General features: G+C 52.3%; 1 protein-coding gene across 1 annotated transcript; it reads left to right on the top strand.

Moving 5' to 3' along the window:
• The first annotated feature begins 3,432 nt into the window (after positions 1-3,432).
• Positions 3,433-24,922, top strand: LOC111161684 (Bcl2 modifying factor). Its single transcript, XM_022525495.1, is given in 7 exon segments — positions 3,433-3,497; positions 3,499-3,554; positions 3,940-3,984; positions 3,987-4,067; positions 6,228-6,524; positions 7,957-8,117; positions 20,887-24,922. Coding segments are annotated over 7 exon segments (807 nt in total). The 3' UTR covers positions 20,989-24,922.
• Positions 24,923-25,281: the final 359 nt, after the last annotated feature.

The raw sequence follows: 25,281 nt of genomic DNA, 5'->3' as shown, positions 1-25,281 counted from the left end.
ACACACACACACACACACACACACACACACACACACACACACACACACATTGCAACTCAGAAGAGAGCAACTGTTCCTTTGCAGACATATGGAATGATGCTCTGAGAGATAAATTCATTCTGTTAGAGCAATTCCAGCAAGAGAAAGACACTCAAATCTTCTGGGTCCCTGGTCCTTCTTATGGGTACGATCCCTCCTGGAGGGAGTTAAGAGGCAAGGGGGGTCAAGCACTATGGACTCCCCCACCAAGACCCCCACCATACCCATAAATCAGTTTCCAACCGAACCCCTCCCTGGGGGTTGAGTTACAAACCTCAGCAACCCCAGGGCAGTCTGCCTGGTAATTCCTATTATTCAGCTGTCAGCTGGTTTTTTAAAAACCTCCCTTCCCAGTGATCCAGTTACCAGAGTTTTAGAGCCCATTCCTTGTCTTAGAGAGAAATCCTATAGCCAGGTAAAACAATGGAGAAGGCCGCTGCCTGCTTTCTATAGGGAGCTGGGTTTTCTCTTCTGTTGAAAGCAGCCTCCACTTAACTCTTTGCATCCCTCCCAGATTGTTAGCTGGTGCCTTTCAGAGCAACTTTGCCTTTCTCCAGGGACCCTCCTCCTACAGCCAGCATCAGTCAGCAGAGGAGAAAACAAATGGCAAGGCGTGGGAAGAGAGAGAGAGAAAATTCTCCAAAATAGATTTCTGCGGCCTCAACTAGGGTGCCGCTGTTGGTCAGTTGGTCTCCGGGTTCAGAGCCCAGATCTCCAGACAAGCAGGTCCTGATAGCCTGTACTAGAAGGGGAGGAATGGTACAGAGGGAGGGGTCTGCTTTGACAGTGATGAGAGGTGGGGAGTGAGGCTCCTGACCTCCCTGACCCCTTTATCCCAGACAGTCTTTTCTGGTCCCTGCAGCTCAGAAGGCTGGGCCCCTGCTGCTTGACCTTAGAGGCCAATAGCGCAGGAGGCCAGGCCACTAGGTGTCCTTCAGAACCAGCCTGAGAGAGAGGCTGGGAAGGCCTCGGAGAGAGGTCTTAGAAGAAATGTCACTAGAGGATGTGACCTTCCTCCCAGCTATTCAGACCCACTAAGATGCCCCATACCCCTACATTGGTGATTTTTAACCCTTTATAGGGTCACGGGCCCCTTTGGGGAACTGTTGTAAGTAAGCTATGGAGTCACCCCTCAAAATGTTTGTGTGAGCCCATGTACACAGTTCAGCCAGTTTCAGGGGTTCATAGCCCCTAAAACTGAAGCGACTTTGGTGAGTCTGGCAAGTACATGGATCCCAGGTAAAAATTCTGCTCTATCATCATCCTTACCTTGTGGACCCATTTCTGCTGTGATGAAGGAGACAGAGCAATAGCAGCTTGGAGTAGGGGTGGGGACTTGGGGGTGGAGATGTGGGGATGGAGAGGTGGGGATTGGGGTGGGTAAAGAAAATGAGTATGACAGCTGTCCTGTAGGGCCTGTGCTGCCTGAGAAGAGAGGTTCAGAGCTGCTCTGTCCTTCAGTTCCATTCTTGATCCTAGGTAATACCAATAGTCATCACCAGCTAGCTTGAGATATTGGCCAAGGAGGAAAGCCATTAGGAAGAGAAGGATGGTAGGAAGGTGGGGAAAGAGGTCTGTGCATGGTGAATGTGGTGAGGGCTCCCCAGTGCCCTGTAGGGAGGTTGAGCTTGGTTTCCTCATTTCCCCACATGTGGCATGAATGTGAGGTCACCCTGACCTGGTGACACTCCCTCTTGGCCAAGTCTCCTGGTAAAATAATATACCTCCTTTCTGGACATCCGTCAACTCCTGGGGAACTGGGCTGCTGGCCAACCTTGACTCTCCCCTCTTTCCCTTTTCCCTCTTCTCTGGACTTTGGAGATAGTGTTTTCCTGCCCTACTAACCCCAGCCCTCTATATGCCTGGTTGGCTCTCTTTCAGGTGCACTTTGAGGGAGCTAAGGAAAGAATGGGTAGGGGGAAAGGTGCAAGGAGACTTCAGGTTCCTCTGGGCTAAGAGCCCCAGGTCCACTTAACTTAAATCTGTCTGAGTTTACAACCAGAGAAAGCAGTTTGGTGGTCAGAGGAATGTCTGTCTCTACAATCCCTGGGGTCAGGCCCATCATTGACCACCTAGTCTGTTGCAGGGACTGGCTTGCTCTCATTGATTTCTGGCTTCTTTTATCTTTCCTAAAATGCAGCCTTGGTCAAGTCGCTCATCTTCTATAAAAATCTTTGCTGGCTCCCTTTTGCCTCCAGTACGGATTCTCCAGCCTGGCATTGCAGGGACACCTATGTATTCAGACCTGAATCCACCTGTCCATGCCCACCCTTCCCAAATCCTGGGGTGCACCCAAAGACCGCTCCTCCAGCCTGCCCTGCTCCTAAGACAGATTGTCCAGTTCAGCTCTTTATTCTGCTGCTCCTGGCCTGGGCTGCTTTATCTGGTCTTCCTTACTGAAAAATTCCCCCATCCTTCAAGGCCCAACTCAAAAGCGATCTCCCTGAAGCTCTCCCCAAAGGAATGCGTTCTCAATTTTTCTCCACCTTCCAGCGGCCATTGTTCCTAAGAATTAACACATTTCATGAGGCATTCGGCATTCCGTTATTTTCAAGTCTTCCTCTGGGAGGAAACTGTAAGCTCTCTGAGGACAGGTACCAGGTTTTGGGCTCCTAACCCAGTATCTGGCACAGTGTGGGTATTCAGTAAATGTTTGTGAAATGGCCTGGAGACTCCCTTACTGATAGTACGCGATCTGCGGGACACATCTCTGGATGCTGCCATAAACAGGATGGGTGTCAGCTGCTCAAGCAGCCCCTGCATTTTTTATCTTTCCTCTCCTAAGCCAGATACTTATTCTGTAAGTGTCCACGCCCACTCAAGAAGAGGACATGAGATTCCCTTCGGATGTGTTTGATCTGAATGTCACTCAGTAACAGCGCCAGACGCACGTGTTCTTATGCTTCCTACAGATTTGCGCCTGGAGTTTATTTCTGACGCGCTAAGCAGGCGGGAGGGTGCTTTGCCACCAGGCCGGGATCCCCAAGGGCCCGCACCTTGCACTCGGTGGACGCCGCCAGCCGCGTCTAAATGCTTCCGGACTCCTCCTCCCCTCCCGTTCTGGACGCTCCGTAATTATTCAGTCCATTCCGGAGAAAGAGAAGACAAAAGTCACTTTGGCGCCCCCTCTCTCCCTTCTAATAGGACTCAGGGACTCTCGGCCGCTTCCCGAGCTTGCATTAGGAACAGAATCTGCGCGGACTATGGCGCACCAATTGCGTTTCTGACGGGAGCCGGAATTTCGCTCGGCCCCTTGCAACGTTTCCAAGGGAAGGTTCGTACATTCGTGACCGTCCCTGGCAGCCACCCAGCCCGGGACTTGGGGCTCCACTCGCCATTGGCCAGCCGTGGGCGTGACGCGCTGGAGGCGGGGCCTCATCAGCTGTTTGCGGGATGCCCCGAGCGGGCGTATTTTGGAAACAATACCGCGCGGTGCACAGTGGCCTCCTCCCGAGCCAGCCAGCCAGCTGCCGCCGCCGCCCCTGCCCGCGCCTCCCGCCACCCGCCTCAGTCCGGTGAGCGCGCGGGAGGCCGGGGACCGGGCGGAGTTGGATCGCAGCTCCTCGGAGAAGTGGGGAGAGGAGTCGTGCTGCGCATGGGGGCCCGGGAAGGGTTGGGCTGCGGGCGTCTGGGGTGACCATGAAGGACTGGAGCGCTGGGGTGCGGGAACGGGGTGCAGAACCCTTATCTAGGTGCTCTGCTCCACGAGGGAACTTGTGGGTAGCAGCATTTCAAACAGCAAGGAGTTGGGTCCAGGTGGGCAGGGAACCTGCGGTTCACTGCTGAGCAGACCTGGGCTCCCGAGAACGGCCGGGCCTCTGGATCTGACTTTGGGGTAGGACAGGGAGTTGTGGGGCGGCCAGCCTCCCTGCGGAGTTTGAAGGCTCCTCTCCTTAACAGCTGGGCTCTTTCCCTCCTTCCCAATTGCGTCTGGGCGCCAAGCCCCTGAGTGCTCGTCACGCTGGACCCTGGCGCGGAGCCCTGGCATCACGATTCGGAGGCTGAGACTCTCTCCTGGAGTTACCCAGGTCTGCTGTGTGTTGTGTGGATGCGTGTGTATGCATGTATGTGTGCGTTCCCAGATTTTAACTCCTATGGAGGTTCAGAGTGCCTGGCTTCTGTCTTCTCCTGGGAGGAGGAGTCTTAAGTTCAGCATCCTTGTTACAGCCGTTGGGGGCTGGAATGGCTCCAGCGGGCTTTGGTTCCCCTTGCTAGGAATAAAGCCTTCCCAGGCTGTGCTCTCAAGAAGTGTGCTCCTCCTACCAGTTTGGACATGACCTCCTCAGCTCAGGCAAAGGGGAGAAGAGGGTCTCCTTACCCTACCCCAGTTTACCTTTGACTTTGCCCAGGACCCCTTGGAAGGCTCCCACCTACAGAAGAGCCACCTGCAGTTCCTGTGGAGAATGGGTAGGGTCCCCAGGGCTTGCAAAGACACACCCTATGGCTACATTTCCCCCACAGTCCAGTCCAGTCCAGGCAAGGGCTGAACTTTGGGGCTTTGCTGGGAGGGGGAGGGGGAGGTGACAGGCTTCAAAGGAAAAACCAAGACAATGACTGCTGCTTGTGATTCACTTTGGTGGGCCCCTTTTTAGGCTGGGATTGCCAGCTTGCAGAGAAGAGGCTGAAGGGCAGGAGGGGAGCCCCTGCCAGGTAACTGGCAAGACAGCACTTGGTCCTTTTAACCGGAAACTTCGTTTCCTGGTGCTGATGAGCTGAAGATCTCCTCCCCTCTTTTGGGAAACACTTTCCAAAGAACACCATGTGCCTGTTTTGCCATCCCAGCCAGCGTCTCCTCACTCACCAGGGAAAAGGGGAGAGATGGGATCAGAGATAGCTCACGGGCTTGTTGGGATGGAGAGAGGGTTGAAGCAAGCACCTCAGAGACAGCTCGAATTTAGGGAAGCCAAGATTCTGAATTTAAGTGAGATTCCTTTAAGTACTTTACCGACCCACAGACCATTTGGCTTGTTCTTCAAAGGCAAGGGACTGGGAGACAATTCCCATGGGCTCTCTAATTGAATCTGGCGGTGACAAACAGTATCTCTATATCCTTAACCATTCAGGTAGCTGCTGCTTCTGTTGCCCCAGGGACCGTAACAGAGTGTGTGTGTGTGTGTGTGTGTGTGTGTGTGTGTGTGTGTGTGTGTATAGCTGTGTTGGGAGCTCAAGATGTTGGGTGGCTCCCAGCTCATATTTCCAAAAGCCGTCAGGTGGAGCAAGAGGAACTTCTTTATCACCAAGAAACTCCTCTCAACAACCTGAGTAGTATAGAGGCAGTGAGTGAGGTCACAGAAAGAGGGCTGAATTTCACTTCCTTCTGTGAGGAAGGTTATACCAGTCTCAGGTTCAGCGCTGACAGGAATGGTAGGCTGTGGGGAAAAAGATTGAAGTCATGGGCCCTAGTGAGTAGGCTGAGCTGGGGGAGGCTGGCCTCACTGCCTGGTGTTGGACCTCCCCTGTAGGCCAAGCTGCTGCTGTGCTGGGAGGGCAGTGACTAACTTGGGTCTTTCTGCCCTCTCTCCCAGGACACACGCTTACCACACCGTGGAGCCTGTTTGTTGTGTTGAGCAAGCAGGGGGTGGAGACCAGAGTAGATGGGCAGCTGGGCGGGGCTTAGTGGGTTTGGAGGGAACCCCAGCAGCCCTAGGATTGCTGGCTTTTGTTTTTTTGCTGCCCAGCCAGAACTCAGCTCAGACGGAGATGAGAGCTTGAGTGGTTACTCTTCAGGGAAGTGAGTGAGTGAGTATGTGTGTGTGTGTGGGGGGGGGTTGTGAGCGTGGTGTGTACTGCCCGTCACAGCACCCTCTGCCCTCCCACAGCCACTCACAGGGTCTAGTCTTGTTGACATTTCCCCAGGTGTCCTGCATGCTTGGAGCAGTTGATCATACCCCTGCTATTGCTCAGAGTCAACAGCAGTTAGACTTCGTGACCTGAACCAGCCTGGGTCAGAAGAAAAGGCCCAGGCAGGGGTGGGGGGGGTGGCTCTGGGAGGGCCTAGGGCTGAGGTATGGCGCACCTTTGGACAGTGAGGCCATGGTAGTTCTTTATCACCGGTTGTCTGTCCTCAGTACCTGGCCCCGCTTCCCCAGATAAGAAGGGGAAGCAGGAAAGAAGAAAGGGGAGGAGAATCCTTCAGGTTTGGCCCAGGGAGGAGCAGCATCCCAGAGGCCCGCCTTGCACCCTAACAGGGGAGATGGAGCCACCTCAGTGTGTGGAGGAGCTGGAGGACGACGTGTTCCAGCCAGAGGATGGGGAGCCGGGGACCCAGCCTGGGAGCTTGCTCTCTGCTGACCTGTTTGCCCAGAGCCAGCTGGACTTCCCCCTTAGCCGTCTGCATCTCTTCCCTCTCACCCACTGCTGTGGCCCTGGGCTTCGACCCACCAGCCAGGAGGACAAGGCCACCCAGACCCTCAGTCCGGCCTCCCCGAGTCAGGGTGTCATGCTGCCTTGTGGGGTGACCGAAGAACCCCAGCGACTCTTTTATGGTGAGTGCTCTTAGCCTCAAGACTCCTCCCATAGAGACTGGGGGAAAAGAGGGGACTTCCCCTCCTCAGACCTGCACTTTGTTATTTCCTTCCCCAAATTGAACAACGGGGCTATGGATTCCTCGACTCTTGTCACTCTGCTTCTCTGCTTGGTATTGCTTTTCACCTGTGCTCCTCGGGCACCAAGAAAGGCAAGTGGCAATGCCATCATTTCTGCCTTTTTGTCCCTTTCTGCAGGGATCTTTGGGGCCATGTTGTCTTTTGGGGTTGGAGAGAGGGTACCTAGCCTTGGGCTTGACATCTTTTTGTGTTCCTGGGAGTGATATGTCTTCCATACATTGGCCAATGTGGCCCCAGAGAAGGTTGGGGGATCTGTGACTCGCTGATGACACTGAAGGGAAAAACCCAGCCCTTTCTGGAAGGGAAGGCTCCTGAAGGCAGAAGGTGTCACTTGGGACTTTCTGTGCTTGGAAGGGGAACTAGAGAAAGAGGTTGGGCTTGCTGGGGCTCAATGCCAGCACGAGGACAGTTTGCAAGGCTCAATCAGACAAGACCCCTTCATTTGTGGGCTTAAGTGGTTTGTTTTATGAGTAACGTGCCCTCCTCTGGTGAAGGAACAGGGTCAGACACTCAGTCCGCTTTCTTCTTTTAGCACAATAGCTTATGGAGGGAGGGGAAAGGTTCGGAGGCTGTCTTGCTAGGTCTGAGGGAGCCTATCAAGGAGACGCTGCAGTTATTCCCAAGGGAGCTGCCCAGTAATTCTTTGGGGAGGCGGGGAAGATGGATACGGCGGGCTGCAGGGAAGAGGGAACAGAAGGAGGAGGTGGGCGGGCACCCCTAGCGGCAGCTCACTTGCCAGCACTTGGGTAGGGCGCAGCGCTGGTCTCGAGGTCTTGTGGTCTGGCCTGGGGCTCCTCCAGAGAGGAACTTGGTTATCCAGTGGGTCTGAGGAGTTTTCTCTCCCTAGTTTTAGTACCACTGCCCAGAGCTTCAGGACCTGGGACCAGCCAGGAGGAAAAATTGAAGGCACGTTTTGGTTTTCTCTTTCTCCTGTCTTGCTTTGCTCAACCCAGGAACTCTGGAGAGCTGCCTCCAGAGCTTTTCCAGAGAAGAGCTTCAACCTGCTACTGCATGAAAAATAAATTGTGGTCCAGCATAGTTTGGTAAATAAAGACAGAAGGCTGGCGGGCTCCCGCACACATAGTAGTCCTTTTGCCCTGGCCCTTCCTGGGAGTGGAGAAAGCTAGGACCTTTCCCTCCCTCTGAGCATCAGCTTTTAGATGCTTGGGCAGCAGGCAGGTCGGGCTGTCCACGTCTGGAAGTGTGTCTGATCAAGGCCTCAGGCCCCCCAGGCCTCAGCCAGGAGTGGTAGGCACGGGGTGGATGGTGCAGTTGTGGAGAACACTGAGATGTGGGCCCTCTGTCTTTGCAGGCAACGCTGGCTACCGGCTCCCTCTCCCTGCCAGCTTCCCTGCAGGCTTGCCCCTCGGGGACCAGCCCCCTGAAGGGCAGTGGCAGCATCGAGCAGAGGTACAGATTGCCCGAAAGCTTCAGTGCATTGCAGACCAGTTCCATCGGCTTCACATGCAGCAAGTAGGCATGGGGGCTTGGGGCGGGGGGGGGGGGAGAGTCTGCTGGGGCTGGGGGTTAGGACCTGCCTCAGCAACTCGGTCTCTGCCAGGCCCCATGGAGATGGTGCCAGAGTTTTGGCCTTGGACTCACACTGTGAGTCCCATGAACCAGCTGGGCCCAATTGGCTGAGCACTCTTGCTATCTCTGAGCTCCAAGTTGGTTCTCTGCCCTCTCCGAGCTCAGGCTTCCTAAGAGCGGTTTGTCCAGTGGTTTGTCAGGAAGCGCTACCATCTCTCCTGGGGAAACGGGGTGGCTTTCTGCAGCCAGCCTTGTGTGACACGGTGTGTCTACTTGAGGCCAGGTTGGGAGACTGTCCCTCCCAGACCCAAGGGGAAGATTTTCAGGCTGCTGCAGTGCAGACAGACAGTCGGACAGTGGGGGGGGGGGGTGCCTGACTTGAGGTGTGGTGGGAACCGGGTAACCAAGGCCAACCAAGGCTGAGGATGGGCCTGAATGGGGGAAAGTGGTGGAACCGGTTGTAACCTGACACTTTCCAGCTGGGGAGGCTGCTCCTCATTGTCTCTGTCTGGGAACTGGGACCTGGGACTCTAGAGAGCAGTACCTCGGAGAGTCTCTCCAGATTGGCGGCCAGGCGCTTGGCCGGCAGCCTGGCACTGGCCCCGCCGGGGTGGAGCATCGCGTGTCCGCCGAGCATGTGGCAGTCCATCAACAAAGGCGGCGGCTGGCAGGCTCGTGCTGGGGGAGCCCTCCGTGCCACGGCTGGAGGCTGCCCCACTCTGCAGCCAGCCGCTGTCTAGGCCAGCCTCTGGGCACTTAACCCCTCCTCTCTGGGCTGGCTTTCTGGATGGCTGCCAAGGCAGGGAGAGGGGCCCAGGGCTGAATCCGTGCTCGGACAACCACCACAGAAGCAAAGGCATGCCACCTGGAGAGGAACACAATCCCTGCCTCGGCGGCTGTCCTGGCTAGTGGGCTGTGTGTTTGTGTGTATGTGTCTAGAGTCAAGAGAATGAATAACTCATCACGATTGGGCAGACCCTGAGTTTAGATGGGTAACTTTAGGTGATCAGAGTGGGTTTGACTAAAAGGCCAAACCATTGCCAATGCCAAGGGAGAGAGAAGTTATCTTTTGGCCACCTGAGAACAGACCATTGGGGGTTACATATGGTTAGCGCCTTCTGCCAAGGAGTTCTGAGGGAAATCTGGGGCTAGACCTGGTCCTGGCTGGCTCTCCCAGTCCCTTAGTGATCTGGAAGAGAGGGGGGCCCTATGCTTAGGTGATAAGGCAGCCTAGCTTCCTCCGTTGGCCCCTCACTCCAGTCCCTAGTCCCTCCTTTGATTGTTTTCTGGAAACTTGGCTTTGAGTCTCCTCTTCATTCCATGTGTGGGCTCACTGATTCTGGATTTCCGTCTCTTGGCCTCCTCCCTCCCCCATTCACTCTAGCCTGGTTGTACAGGCCTATGGCTGAGACCAGCTCATAGCTTCCAGTCCCCATGTTGGAGCTGCTGGAGGGCACAGTGGCTGTGGTTCTCCCAGATCCATCTAGAGGGCTGTCATTCCCAGTAGACCTGATCTCTCTCAACAGTTGTTTCCCAGAATATTCGTACATCCATTGGTGAGCCCTCCATAGGCTTGGGAGCAGGCTGGGAAGACAGGACTAGAACATAGCCCAGCACCCTTTCTTGATGACTCAGTCCTCAATGGGAGGAGGCAGCCCTCATCTGAAGAGCTGACCTGCTCTTTGCTGCTTGGCACCATTTCCCCCAGTCCCGGGCTCCCTTTTTGAGGGTATCTTTCAAGCTATCAGCTAGAGCTATCCCAGCCTGGGAGGAGGGGCAGAGCAGCAGCCAAAGGAGAAGCACAGAGAATCTCCCCTGTGGTGGTCTACACCTCACCCCTGCTGGCTCCTGAGTTCCCTGTGTCCCTGTGTCCCTTACCCTCCTGCCTGCTGTCTACTCCTGTCTCACAGTCTCAGGAGGCCTGTTGGCTAAGCCTTTCTAGCCCAGAGCCGGTTTTCCCAAATTTTCCATTACAGAGAACCAGGCTTTTTGTCTGTGGAATCCTCTTGCTTTTAACCCTGTCCTCCCCACTAACCCTGCTCACAGACCTTCTCCAGGAGCTCATGCTGCAGGAAGGGCTAGGATAATGGCCACAGGTCACTGGCACGCAGAGGAACTTTCAGCAGCTAGCTTTAAGAAGTGAGTCATTTTCTGACCCTGATTATGACATAAACCACAGTCTAATATTTCATATCTAGAAAGTACTGTTGTGGCTCCTATATCCTTTTCTTTTCTTTTCCTAGTCCCTTCCTCTGCAGGCAGGGACACCGAGGTGCTAGGAAGAAAGTGGTTTAGGATTAAGTCTCTAGGCTTTGAGTCCAAAGTCCAAAAGCCCAGTTTTAAACACCAGCTCTACCACCCACTAGCCATCAGGAAGGCACTTGACCTTGTGAACTCTACCTCCTTCTCTCTAAATTAGAGCTAACACCCCAGAACATTATTGTGAAGATTAAGTGAGAAAATACCACTGAAAGTTCCAGGTGTAACACAGTAGGTATTCTTTAATGTGGGTCTCCTATTGTCTGTTTGGAAGCCTGATCATCCCTCATATTTGTTCTTATCTGTTCACTGTGCATTTCCCACGCTTCCCGTGAGGCTGCTCCTTAGCAGCACTGCCTTGCCTGAGCTCCCCTCCACCTGCCCTGCACAGAGAAATCGGTGTCCAAGCTGTTCACTTGTGGGCCTTGGCCTTGTATATTTCTCCTTAAAGAAGGATGGTCATCCCCTGTCGTTAGAGGCCGAGTTTAGGGAGCCAGGAAACACACCCAAGAGCCAGTAAGGTGTTGAGAGGGCTTGGCTATTTCCTTTCTCCTCAGACCTGGGATGGCGTCCCAGGGCCAGACAATGGCCATTGGTCCCTGAGTCCTGTAGGGAGTGTGAGTGTCTGCTTTTGGTCCCTAGTTACGGACCTCAGTTACTCTTTTTCTGTGTCAGGGGAAAACTTCTTCCTAGGAGATATGGAGCCGAGCGGGTGGGAGGTACTGTGATGGGGTAGTACATTGTAGGATGGCATTATGGCAAACCGAGTACACCAGCATGACCCCCAATTCAAAATGTTGCAGATACCACTGGATGTTGGACCTCAATTTTTTGCCAACCACATACTTAGTGATCACTTCAGGCTGGCTCCTCTGGATGGAAAGGCAAGAATTTGAAGGCAGAAGATCAATGTCCGTGAGGTGCTTTTTGTTGGCTCTGTGGGTCTCCAAAGCAGCAAGAGAGTCAGAGGCTGGATGCTTTGAGATAAAAGCCCTTCCCAACCTGGTCACACGCCCCATCTTTCCTTGACGGGGTTGGGAATGGAATGTTCCTCTCTTTTTTTAATATGTACATTTTATTTGTTTATTTTAGAGAGAGAAAGAGTGGAGGGGCAGTGGTGGAGGGAGAGGGACAAGCAGACTCTGCTCTGGGCGCCAAGCCCAATGTAGGGCTCAGTCTCATGACCCGAGATCATGACCTGAGCCGAAATCAAGAGTCGGACACTCAACTGACTGAGCCACCCAGATGCCCCTGGAATGTTCTCCTCTTTGTTCCTCTGCAGCGGGTGACCTGTGGTGATCTGCTGATCACAGCCTACCTTCACTCAGGCTCTGTGAAGGCACCCTGGTATTTCTGTGTCTGTCTAGCTTCTACAGTGAAGAGCAGGTGCAAGTTTGCTTCCTCACTGTGTTTCTGGGTTGCTTGGGTCAGAAGGTGTGGGTTCTAGTAGAAACTCCATTCCCCTTGCCATGGTCTTCTCCAACATGGGCCTAAGAATGGACAGTAGCTGCTATCCCCTCCTCTTAGAAATGTCTCCTATCCCAATGGCACCATCTTGAAATTGATGGGGCAATGTTAAGAAGCCAAGAATCCTCAAAAAAAAAAAAAAAAAAAAAAAAAAGCCACTGTAGACCACTGAGTGAGCAAAGCTACAAGAACATTGGAATTCTTTGAGTTGGAAATGACTTTTTCACTTGGACCAGGAGTGGCTTCATTCTGAATAGTCAGATTTGGAAATTCCCTGAGTAGTAATTAGACTTTCTGGAAAATGAAATCTGAGGAAAATGTTAGCCACTCACGAAAAACTATTTTTTGTGGCAATATCACAGAAAGGATCCTAGACTTAAAGGCAGATCTGGGTTTAAATTTCCACCTCTGGGGGCGCCTGGGTGGCTCAGTGGGTTAAAGCCTCTGCCTTCGGCTCAGGTCATGATCCCAGGGTCCTGGGATCGAGCCCCGCATCGGGCTCTCTGCTCGGCAGGGAGCCTGCTTCCTCCTCTCTCTCTCTCTGCCTGCCTCTCTGCCTACTTGTGATCTCTATCTGTCAAATAAAATAAATAAAATCTTTAAAAAAAAAAAATTTCCACCTCTGGTCACTTATGAGTTCTCTGTCTACAGGCAAATCATTTAACTTCTTTGAGCCTCGATTTCTAATAGTTACCTAGCAGAGCAGATATAAAAGCCCAGTGGAGATTATAATATATATAACTATTAAGGTGTGGGCAGCTTAACGCTTGGAGAAATGTGCCAAAAGATGATTTTAGGATTTTGCTTGGACCTGCCTTTATAGTTCTTAGGGAACTTGCTTGGAAGTTGTACCTAGAGTGGTGTTTACATCTGCCAACAGCCTGGATCCTTTGTTTAGGGGGCCCTTGACTGCTTCCTGACCCTTTGGGCTCCCCTCCTTGTTGCTGAGTGGTTTTGGGGGCTCAGACTGTGGCTAATGAGGTTGTTCAGGCCCTAGAAGTGGTAGTCCTGGGCAGGAGCCCCAGAGATTCACCTCAGAGTGAGAAGGTCCCTGTGGGGCCAGCCTCTGTTCCAGCAGTGGGAGATCTACCTAGGAGGGTGCCTGGGGAAGAATGAGGCTGGGGGAGGGGCTGTGGAGGGCCGCTGTGCGTGAGAGCCAGTCCAGGGCTTGGGGGCCCTGTGTTTGCTCTGTGGCTGGCTCTGTTTATATCGCTCACTATATTTAGCTTCTGAGTCATCAGCGTGGCTGACTGGAGGCCGAGTTCCCCACACAACTTTGCACCTGACTACTCTCTCTTCCAGGAGAAGGGCCTTGTAGTTCCAGATAGTTCATTCCCTCCTCACCAAGCTAGGCCTTGGGGATGGGAGTGGGTTTTGGGTTTTTTTCTTTCTCCTTAGGGGAGAAGGGGGGGTGATGGGAGGAGGAGTGAGAGAGGCACTAGAAAAGAAGGATGAAGAAAACCTTCTGGTTTGTCTTTTGATCGTGTCTGGTAACTGAGAGGGCATGTTCCATGACCAGAATGAGAACAGTCAGTATATGTGGTAGGGAAGAGGGTCCAGCCTTCGTCCATGCTTAGCTTACCTTTTCCTGCCTAGGGAACTGGCCCCAGGCAGGACAAGAACAGCCAGCTGCCAAGGCCCCGGTTTGGGAGTCAGAGCTTTGGGGGCTCCTTTTCTACAGTCTTGGAGCCCCGCAGATCTGCCGCTCCTCAATCTCCTGTCTCCTTTACCTTCCACCAGAGCACACACACCAGGATTCCTTCCTGAGTTCTGAAGAATTTGTCTAGTAGCTCGATGGAGCAGTTGTCAGGCTGAAGGAGCCAGAGCCATCCCTGTGGGAAGTTGGGGAAGGGTCCCAGGAGTTCTAGCCTCCAGAGGCTCTGGGGATATGGTTGGTGCACACAGCCCTGTCTCCCAGCCCCCAGTGGCTGGAGCCAGTGGCCTGCAGTTGCATTAGAGGAAACCCTCCTGTCTTCCACTGACACCCAGCCAGCCCTGAGCTACCCTTTCTTCCCTGAGAAAGAGATGGGTGCTACCATCATGGCAGCCAGTGGCCTCCGGGTCCTGTTAGCACTGCTGGCTGTCCTGAGGAAGCTCTTGGCCAGGGATATTTTTTTTTTTTCTTTTCCATTTTGCCACATCACTTGTTCCTCTAGCATCTGGGTCAGAAAGAAGCCTTCCAGTGGGCCATTGAACACAAGAGGCTGTCCTGTGAGTTTCAGAATCCGTTGCTCAGCTTGGCAGCCTGGAATTCTAAGCCCAGCAGCCTCTAGCTGTCTTGGCCCATCTCAGAGTGAAAAGTCAGGGATTTCCCCAGGACTTCATAAGTCTGTTTAGAAGTTAGCACTCCTGGGGCAGGCGCTCTGAGGGAGAAGATGTTGAGGGAAGTGCTCAGCGAGGTTAAGTGGGGCACAGGTTTCCTTGTCCTCCCCATGGGAAGTGATCTGCTCTTCACTGTAACCAGACACATTGCTTTACATGGATGTCTCTCATTAGATCACCACAGTAATCTCGTGCCTCTGGATCCTGTTATCCCCATTTTGTAGGACACTGAGGCACACAGAGGAGACAGCATGCCCAAGTTAGTCTCTAAGTGGCTATGCTAAGAGCCATGTGGATCTGACTGATCCTCAAACTGTGGTCTTCCCACAACCTGTCTCTGCTTCCAGGCACCCCCCAGAAGATAGGAGCATGAGGGAGCACCCACTCACTGCCCTGACCTGCCTCTATCTCCCATAAAACTTACTTCTGTGCTCTTGTTGTCTTCTGTTCAGACTGTAAGATAATTGAGGACAGTTGACATCTTGCTCCTCTTTGTATCCTTCATGAGTCTTAGCTTGGGTCCTTGATAAAAGTGCTTATTTGGGTGCTTGATAAGAGCTTGCTGAATTGAACAAAAACATCTTCTCAACTTCTTTCAAGTGGAATTTTCCTGATGTCTCTCTCTTTTTTTTTTTTTTTAAAGATTTTTGTTTATTTATTTGTCAGAGAGAGAGAGAGAGCAAGCACAGGCAGACAGAGTGGCAGGCAGAGGCAGAGGGAGAAGCAGGCTCCCTGCTGAGCAAGGAGCCCAATGCAGGACGCTGGGATCATGACCTGAGCCGAAGGCAGCTGCTTAACCAACTGAGCCACCCAGGCATCCCCCTGATGTCTCTCTTATCTCTGTGTTCCTGTTCTCGGTGGCTAGGCTTTCTCCCTCAGCCTCGGCCAGGCTGGGTTTGGACTATGATGGCTAAGAGAAAGAGGCGGGAAAACAACTCCCTGCAGAACAGGGGATAGGAAATTCTTCATTTGAAAGAAACCAAGTGTAGTTTCAGAACATGATCTGAAGTTATAATTTCAGAGTAGTTTTTGCTTTATTTATGTTTGATTTTCGGTTAGCTCTGCCTCTGGAAGGTTTATTTTTTTCTGGTCTACAGCATCCTTACTAAATAGTTAATGATCTGGAAACAATGTCTTTAAACATACTAGGGGAGTGGCTCAGTGGCTATTCTCTTTGAAAAGTTAGAGCTACTTGCCATGATGTGAATGAACACACTGTAACACTTTGCTGGAAAAACCTAACTCTGGAGTCAGAAGTCAGAATAACCTCCCCCGCATCTAACGTGCTTGGGGGAATGTTTCTGAGCCTTTACCTCCCCATCTGTACAATGGGATCAACAGAACGTGTACTTCCTGTGTTCCAGATGTTTGTGAAGGGAAATAGGAAGATAGGAAGGTATGAAATATTATAAATTGCTGTCTTTTTTTGGTAAACTGGCAGGGATCTTTTTAAGCCTGGCCACAGTGTAGGCTTGCTCTTTGCTCTAGTTCTTCGGGGGTGAATTAGCTTTCGCTGGAGCATCTGGAACACGGGTGACACACAAAAGCCCCCAGAGGGTGTGAATTGGATCCAAGGGGAGAAAGGCAGAGGGAGATTCTTATCCAGTGAAGGGAGGGAACACTCTTTGTGCTGAGGGGAGAGGCCACGTGGGATGAAACAGAGTTTGATTTGTGTAATCCAACCTTGTCAGACACCACAGCCAGCTCTTTAAAAAAAAAAAAAAAAAAGAAAGAAAGAAAAGGAAAGGAAAAAAAGAAGAAAAAAAGCCTTTTACTAGTTGGGCCTCTCCCTAGGCAAGAGGCCGATCCTATCACATCAAGTACATCTTTAGACCTGGCCAGACATCAGTCGTTGTTGGCCTTAGACAAGTAGGTTATTTTGCAGGGCTGACTTTTCTGTAGTTGGCCCATTGTACACTTGATGAGTACCTACTGTGTGCCCTTGCATGCTCCCCGTTACACAGGACGTGTGGCTGTGTATTCAGTTGCCATGCCTTGTACACAGTAGGGGTGACTCGAGCCCTTGTTAGCTGGATCACCTTTGTGCCCTGACCATAGCGAGAAAGTGGAATGGAGAAAGAAGAGCCTGAGGTCTCCAATGCCTGTCTATGCTCTCTTAACTGAAGAGGATACTCTTTTTTTTTTAAGATTTTATTTATTTGGGGGGCGCCTGGGTGGCTCAGTGGGTTAAGCCGCTGCCTTCGGCTCAGGTCATGATCCCAGGTCCTGGGTTCGAGCCCCGCATCGGGCTTTCTGCTCAGCAGGGAGCCTGCTTCCTCCTCTCTCTCTGCCTGCCTCTCTGCTTACTTGTGATTTCTCTCTGTCAAATAAATAAATAAAATCTTTAAAAAAAAAAAAAGATTTTATTTATTTGTTTGACAGAATCAGCGAGAGAGGGAACACAAGCAGGGGAAGTGGGAGAGGGAGAAGCAGGCCTCCCTCTGAGCAGGGAGTCCTACTCAGGGCTTGATCCCAACATCCCGAGGTCATGACCTGAGCCAAAGGCAGACGCTTAATGACTGAGGCACCCAGGCGCCCATGAAGAGGATATTCTTATCCACCATGTCGGATCCCATTCTCTTGGGGCATTCACCTCTATTTTCCCCCCTATGCCTTGGTCCTACCCTCTCAGCTCTCAGTTGGAGGCCTTCTGGTGTAACCTTCAATTCCCAGCAATTTCCTATCCCCTGTACCTCAACCTCCTGATCCCGAAGGGCACCCTGACTGTGCATTCCTAGAACCCCCACTTGTTGCAGTTTCCCAGACTTAGAAGGCTGCTCAAGCTGAGTCTAGGAGAGCTGCCACTGCTCTGGGGGTTTGCACTCCCTGAGCTCAGGTTCTGTGCCCTGTGCTTTGCCAAGCACCTAAGCATCAGAGGCCAAGCCTACTCTTTCCTGCTTCTCTCCTCCTTCCCCGTTCCTCTGCACCTTCTGCTATAAGCATCCATGTTCCGTGGCAATTGGGTGTCTTTGTGTACCTCATCCTTTTCACTGAATGTTGATTTCCTTCCTCCTTACTGTTTCTCTCATCAGCCTCCCTTCATGTCCTTTTTCTTTCCTTTCTGGTCAGGCCCTTTTGTTTAATTTTTTTTTTCAATATTGTATATATTGTTGTTCCTCGTAATCAGGACATTTGTTGATAGTTTTGGTATGAGGCAGCTTGGTTGAGGAAGAGGGCCTTTTGGGGGCTGCCCTGTGGCAAGAGAAGGCTGAGTGGAATTTATGTGGCATCTGCTTGTGCCCAGAGCAGGGGCTCCTAAGGCTGAGGACCAGTTACCAGGCTGTGTGCTTGCTGGTCTCATGGCTGCCGCACAGCCAGCTTGACTCCTGATGGGACAGCCTGGTCTCCTGGCACAGCCAGACCCTCCAGTAGGCTGGCTGGATTCAGCCATTGGAGCTCGGAGTTGTAATCCTGAGGGTAATTGTGGATGACAGACTTCACATTACAAACCTTAGGGTTGGGAAGCACCTCAGTGGTTTCCAAATGCCTGTCTGTGGCCTGGCTGCCTCAGAACCACCTGGGCAGGGTTTACCTCGGGCTTGGCCAAGTCATCATTCTGATGGGAAGAGATTGAAAGAGACTGAGGAAAAAAAAAAAAAGACCCAGTCGCGAAATGTTTTCCTCTAGGCTATAGGATCACAAGTGATTTTATTTTCTTCTCTCTCATTTCTTGTGTTTTCCAATTTTTCTACTGTTAACATGTATTACTTTGATGACTAAAATATACCATGAATGTTACTTCTGATTTTTAAAATGGCACCCTGGGGCGCCTGGCTGTCTCAGTCAGTGGAGCGTGTGACTCTTGATCTCTGGATTGTGAGTTCGAGCCCCATTGTAGGTGTAGAAATTACTTTAAAAAAATAAAACCTTAAAAATAAATAAACAGATAAAATTTTTAAATGTCACCCAGAGCATTTGTTCAACGTACAAATTCCTGGGCTGCTTCCCCGGAGATTCTGACGCAGTTGGTCTGGGTGGAAACCTGGGACTCCATATTTATAATAGCATGTCAGCAGATTCTGTGACGTGGTCAGGTTTGGGAACAACTGATCTCATACCGTGCCTGCATTTCTCCTATAAGGGAAGTGAGGACTCACAATCAGGATGGTGGGAAGCCCCTGCCTACAGCCAGGTCCTCTGATTCCCGGCCCAGGGAGCCTTCCTTGCTGATCCATGCACCCCAAGGCCTGTCACAGACAGATGCATGGGGCTTGGGTCCTTCCCAACGGTGGGCCTGTGTGGCCTGCCTTTGTCTCCCAACAAGACCAGAAGTGGGATTGGCCCAGGCCGCAAATTATAGAATTATGATCTCCCTTCCTTGGCTATTGGGCTATTTTGATGCAATTTAGAGAAGGGGAGGAGAGAGGGTCTGCTTTGGCATAAAGAAAGGTGTATAGTGGCATTCAGAGAATAATGATAATGGGTAAAGCCATTGCTCTAGGACCAGGTTGGAATTCATCCAGTCCCTGCCACTTGGTAGCCTTGTAGCTGATTTATTGTACTCTTTCAATGTTCTCATCTGTAAAATGGGGTTGATGGTATAGAACAATCTCATAGGGCTGTTGAGAATGGCCAAACGAGTTTAATATGTCTCCAAGTCACTTTGGGATCTTGTTAAAAATGCACATTCCGATTCAGTAGATCTTCATTTCTAGTAAGTTCCCAGGGGATGGCAAGGCTGCTGGTCCACAGACCCCACTTTGAGAAGCAAGGATGTAGAACACTCAGAACAGAGCCTGGCACACTCAGTGTTGCTATTCTTGTATGATTGCGGTTGTTATTGTTGCTTGGTCTTTTCAAACAAGCACCTGAGAAGACATGGAATTCCAGCAGACGGGCCTCTCCAGGGACCAATCTTTTCCTGGATTTTCTGCCACATGACCTTTGCACCTGTCCTGGGCAGCAGCTGGGGGTGGGAAGCAGGAGGAGGGGTGCCCTGCCCAGCTGCTGCAGGCAGGCCTGAGAGCCTTCAGGTTTTGCAGCTGAGTCCTTTTTCACGCTGCTTTACTCTAACCAGATTTTGTTAAGCCGACTTTCCTCTTTTTACTCATCTTTGTTTACAAAACACAAGGAAGCCATCAGTCTCCTGCCACAGTCTGCCAGGACTCCTCTGTGGCACACCCCGATTTCCCCTCCTGGTAGTGGCCTGGGCTCCAGCTTTTTGGGTGGTTTTCCAGCCTCCCTTCCTCAGGGACCAGGGGCTCGCTGTTGCCCCAGACAGAGAGGGGCACTCTGTTTACCTGCCTCAGCAGGGCCCTGACGTCAGCCTCAGTCTGCAGGTCACCTCTCCTCCCTTAGTGGCCCAAGGCCAGCAGGGAATTGGGGGGGGGGGGGGGGGAACACAGAACCAGCACGGTTGCCTGGGGCAAAGTCCAGGAGGCCAAGGCCAGCTGCCCCCACAAAGCTCCAAGGGTGCAGGCGACATGAGCTCATTTCATTCTGCCCCTGACTTAGCCTGTCCTCTTCATCAGAGAGGCAGGGGCTGGGGCAGTGGTTAAAGAGAGCACAAGGAGGGCCCAGCTCTGCTGTCAGTTCACCGGGAAGCTGCAGTGAGCCCGGTCCAGCCCGTGCTGGCTTCTTCCGGCACTCTGGCTTTTTATTCCCCTATCCACTGAGAACCCCGTGGAGAGGGCCCCAATGCAGTCCTCCTACCCTGGCAGACAAAGAAAGAACAAAGACCGCCTCTTCCAGCACCCCAGTCCTCTCTGGTGGAGGGAGGAGGGGCTCCACTGGCCCCTGGGAAAGGGTACCTGTGTGGGCGGGGCCCCAGCCCCAGTCCTGTGAGCCCCTGACCCCTGACCTTTGCCCCCAGCTTCCCTGCCTGACAGTAGGACCTGGGATAACCTCCAGAGAGTAGTGTGCATTCTTTGTTTTTGTTTTGTTTTCAAGTATGTTCTTGCTTAACGTTTAATTGGCTCCAGTCAGTAGGAAAGTGCTCCAAGAGGGATTATTTATGGCTTACTGTCAAGAGCAGCTATAAAAAGGGCAGCAGCAAGCTGGAGATGCTGGGAAGGGAGAGAGGGCGGGCGCACAAGTGTGTGTGTGTGTGTGTGTGTGTGTGTCTCTGTGTATGCGTGTGTTTGCACTGGATGAAATCAGATTTTTGCTGCCTCAGCAGTGTGGTTTAAATTGAAGATTAACCCTTTGACCTTCACAGTGTCAAATCACTTGCAGATGGAGGCTCCCCCTCTTTCCCCCTTGTTCTCTGTGTTACTTTGGAGTTGGGGGAGTGAGGGGGGCACCTCTTCTCTTTCTTTCTGAAGAAAGTTTGTTGTTCATGCAGCTGAGGTTTGAGGGGCTCAGGAGCCAATCTGATTAAAAGCAGCACTTGGCTAAACTCTGGAAAATCCAGCAAGCAGGGGAAAAAGTTTAATCCTCTTGTGCACAGTGCATAAAGAGCCTGGTCTTTTCTTTTTAATGTTAAAACTGCCATTGTTTTTGGAGAACTCAACTATCTCTCCCTCATCACCACTCTTCTCATCAACCCCCTACTCCGATTCCCCCCTCCTCTCCCCAGTTTGCTGTCCTGATAGGATTAAAGTGTTCCCCCCAGACAACCTCCATCTAAACTTTTATTGGGAATGATAAGGACTTGGGAGTTGTGGAGGCTACAGACTACTTTTAGGAATTAACTTCTTTTTTTTTTTTTTTTTTTCCTTTTCAGCACCAGCAAAACCAAAATCGGGTGTGGTGGCAGATCCTTCTCTTCCTACACAACCTTGCTTTGAACGCAGATGAGAACAGGAACGGGGCGGGTCCCAGGTGAGGCTGGGCCGCCCTCTTTGTCCGGGGCACCATAGGAAGGACGTCGTCGAGGACTGACACTGTGTCTTGTGAAGTTGATTGTTGCTGTTTTGTATTTGCATTTGCCAAGTTTCTCTTCCGTGTACATAAGACATACCCTACACGGGACTTCTTTCCCCGTTCAGGACCTCGACCAGGAATGAGGGCCTTTGTCAAACACTGTTGAAGCGGAGGCTGATGGGTCTGTGGTGTGGGACCTCCCAAGGGCTCTGACAAGTCGAGTCTTCAGTGAGTGGTTGTTAAAGATAACCAGGTAGTGATGTTCTCCAGCCAGTGGATGTACTTTTCCCACAGCGGCTTGGTTAAGAAATAGGAGACTGGATTAGACTCCTGGTGCCGCCAACGCTATCAGCCTTCTACCATGGACGGGCCCAAGATCTGCCAGTCACACTGCTTTCATTCCCCAGGGCCTCGGCCAGGGGCTTTCCAGCTGAGCATGGCAACTTCCACAAGGCCAGTCAGCCAGCTCCATATCTGGGTTCTCCTTTGGCCCAGCCAGTGCCAGCCCCAAGGGCTCAGGGATTCTGGCCCAGCCCCTGTCATCTCCAGCAGACCTCAGGGAGGGTTGGGTTTCTCCAAGGACCCCTCAAATGTGCCGCAAAATGAACCAAACTTCTGGGTAGGCCTCGAATCTTACTTGCTCCCGCTCAGAGGCCCAGCGTTGGGCCCGAGGTGCTGGACCCCTGCTACCTCTGGCTGCCTGAGGATGGTTGGGTATCCACCACGGATGAGCCAAATAGCCAAGGAACATGCCATAACTAGCAGCTTGTGCCTTCATCAGCTCTTCTTTCAAAAGACCCAGCCAACAAACTGGTTTCCTCCCCTCTATCTGCGCACTCTGGGGCACGAAGGGCAGGATTACAGCGGGGCTGGGGAACGTGGGGGCCATCCCACTTGTGAAAATCAGCCCGAGAGGAACCCAGAGCCCTTGGCTTCCTTGGAAACAACATACCTCCTCCCGCTTCTCCCCATTCCTTTTCCGTACCTAGTGGGATACAGGAAGAAGCCAGCTCCATGGCTTTGTCAGCTGAAACGTGTCTTTTAGAGTGACAGACAATGGTTAGAGTGTGGAACCGTCAAAGCTGGGTACACATTTCCTGGCTTCCTTCAGCTTCCAGGGAGGCCAGAAGGGCGTGCTCCGGAGCTCAGTGGGCTCATAGCTGCCTCTGAACTTCCCTTCTCAACCTGCTGTGGCACTAATGGAGAGAATTGAAAGCAGCCAGGCCGGCAGCTGTGATAGCAGATGCGGGGAATCTGAAAAGACACAGGGAATCTGTTAACCAGACACGTAGAAATTAAATTATAATTTTTGCCTATGTAAGAAAAGGTAACATTGGTGCTAACATGAAGCAAGGCCCAAAGAAAAGGTGGCTTCCATGGGCAGAGAAGACCTCAGGGCTACCCAAGGAAATCAGAGGAGTCCAAGTAGACTCTCAAATCTAAACAAGCCCAAGCTTCTCCAGTTCTACAGAGAGGAGGTCTTCAGGAAGCATTCATCTACTGGATGTACAGTTGGGCAGGTTGTTCACTGCATAAGGGCACCTGCAGAAGAAGGTAATGGAAGCTAAAATTCAGCTCATGCTCTACTCTCCAGGCTATATGCCCTAGTTTGGGGCTATGTCTGCTCAGAAGAAGGGGTGCCTTTCCTAATTTGCACAAAGGTGCCATACGGGCTCCCAGTGGCCCTGAGGTGCAGGACCTCAGACTGTACTTTAGCCTTTGTTTTCTTCTGCTTGGATGTTCTGGAGGTATTACCTCTTCTTGGCTAAAATTCTATTCTCAGGGTATATACCATGGTTTGTCTGCTAAGAAGAAGGGTTCCTGCTTACAAGGAGGAGCCCAGGGAACAGGTGAAGACCAGCTCCGGGACACGCTGACCGTTGTGAAATCCAGCCTTCTTTGCGTGTCTCCACTCTGTTTTCAGATGTGCATTGGACATGTGCCGTTTTTTCCCCTCTTCTGGACCAAGGCAGTGACAGGCAGGCTGCTGGTGTATTCCCAATGGCACACAAGAAAACCAGGATGATTTCTGCTAGCCACTTTGAACCCCACTTAGCGAACTTCCCACTGGAGCTGAGTGAGAGAACAAATATATGGTCCGGGGCCTCAGTGCAGAGGCAAAGCCATCAGCTTCAGAGATCTTGGAAGGCCCAGGTAAAATGTCCTGTGGCCTGCCCTAAGAAACTGAGCCCAGAGTTTGACAAGCCCACCTGAACACTGAGCCTGGGGCCAGGTAGACGGTGATCTGACTGCACTGTTTCCATCTTATGGGAAGCCAGGAACTAACTCACTGTCCTAAGCAAGCTGGGGCACAATTTAAAACCCCCCTCCTTCTCTCTTGCCCCCAAAACACACAGGGGGTAAACAGCCCCTGGAAGGAGAGAGGTTCCTCCTGGCTGGCTGGTTTTAATTGGCCTAGTGATCTAGACTGGCCCCTTCCCCCTCTGCCTGGTGACTTGGTCTGAACATTCCTCAAGTCCAGCCTCAGGAGACATATCCCTCCCTCTGGGCCCCCTTCCCTCATCTCCAGCCCCCACCCCTCATCCCCCATCCCCCAGAGTTTGGTCGTCTCTAGTTAGGGGGTGGAGAATCAGATTTGGAGGGAGGGAGACTCTGACCCAGCTCCTGACCTGTAACCAGCTGAAGACTTGTGGAGTTTTTGTGGTTTGCTGAGGGTGAGGGGTGGGTGAGGGGCTGGAAACCTCCCTCTCATTATAGAAAAGCCCTGGAGGGAGGAAGCCTGATATTCAGCCCTTCTAACTCAGAACCCTAGAGTTTCTGGAAGCTGGTAGACAGAACTGGGGAGAGAACCCCCCCCTCCGCCAGGCCAGACATCTGACTCCCTTAGTGAGTTGGAGGACCTGGGGTGGCCTCTCTGCCTTTGCCTGCTTCAGATGTTGGCTGCTGGAGAGCTGTCCCCATGGCCTTGCTTAGTGCAAAGGAGAGAAAGATCACCTCCCAGTGACCTCCCCAAGCCCTGAGGGGTGTGAGTCCGTTTCCAGAGCTTACATGTCAGGCGTTCTCCAAACACTCGGAGGGGCCCAACTGACTTGTCTCACTGTCCCCAGTGGCCCAGGCTCATCCAAGGGTGGTTCCAGCCTGGGCATAGAAGGTAGTGGGGGGTGGGGGGTGGGCAGTATTATTTGAGATGGTCCAGCCACGGCCTCCAGTTGGGGCTGGGGAGCCACTGTGCCTGCCCTGGTCAGCAAGGAACAAGCACACTGAGAGCTGGCAAGCTTGTGTCATTTGGTGGACTTGATGAAGAGGGGCTACGGAGAGTGGAGAGCAGCAAAAACAAAAAGACTTCTGCCTCCACTACTCTTCGGGGCTTCTGGGAATCAGCATTCAGCCCAGGCTGCAAGAAGCTGCAAGGCCCTCTGGGTACAGGCAGGTCCTTGGTGGGATGCTGGACCTTGGCTGGACTTGGTCCAGGAAGGGGTTAACTTGTCAGCCCTTCGAAGCCTCCTGGGCACACTGTGGGCAGGGGGCACCTCAGCCTGTGGGGACTTGGAGCTTCACGGGAATAACACAGAAAGCCAAGCTCTTCAACAGATAAGCCCGCCTTACAGGCCATGGGAGCTGGGAGCCAGCAGCTGGGTCTTCCCCGCCCCGTCACTGCACCGGTAGCCAGTGCCTCTCCCTGCTCTGTGAGCATCACCCAGCGGGCCACCCCCTCCCTGGGTCCACAGGGGCTGTGAGGGGGAGACCCAGTGAGAATGTAGCATTTTGTTCAGCCCAGATTAGCTGTCCTGGGTTCTAGGCACTCTGCCTCTGGGAGAGAGACAGGGAAAGAGAGGGAGGGGAATGGGGATCCATTAACCTGTACAGAATATTTGGCTTTCTGTTCTTCACATGCATGTATGTGTGTGTATATTCTCCCCCATCAACTGGTACAATTTTTAATAAAACTTTTAAAGCAAAGCTGGTCTTTCTTTTTCAAGGTGTGATAAAACTCCAAGGGGATCCCTTAGGGAATTAGAGACTCCTGACTAGTTTCTAGCTGCTGTTCTGAGTTAGCCCTAGGCTCCCTGCTTTTGTCAGGACTTCCTGTCCCCTCTGGGAGTGGAGAGGAGCTGTGCTGACCTCACAGTTAGCAGCACCGGAGAGGCCCCATGAGGTGGAAAGACTGGGGCTTTGAATCCAGACTTAGATTTGGATCCGGTTTCAGTGTCCACCAGCTGAACGATCTTGGGCAAATGATGTCCCCTCTCTGAGCCTACTGCTTTTCCATGAGTGTGTGTCAGCAACGCTCGTC

Source organism: Enhydra lutris, unplaced genomic scaffold (assembly GCF_002288905.1).
Source record: "Enhydra lutris kenyoni isolate GAN:26980312 unplaced genomic scaffold, ASM228890v2 scaffoldscaffold4, whole genome shotgun sequence".
Taxonomy (NCBI): Eukaryota; Metazoa; Chordata; class Mammalia; order Carnivora; family Mustelidae; genus Enhydra; species Enhydra lutris.
Note: the sequence above shows the minus strand (reverse complement) of the source record. Positions and strands in the feature narration are given on the sequence as shown.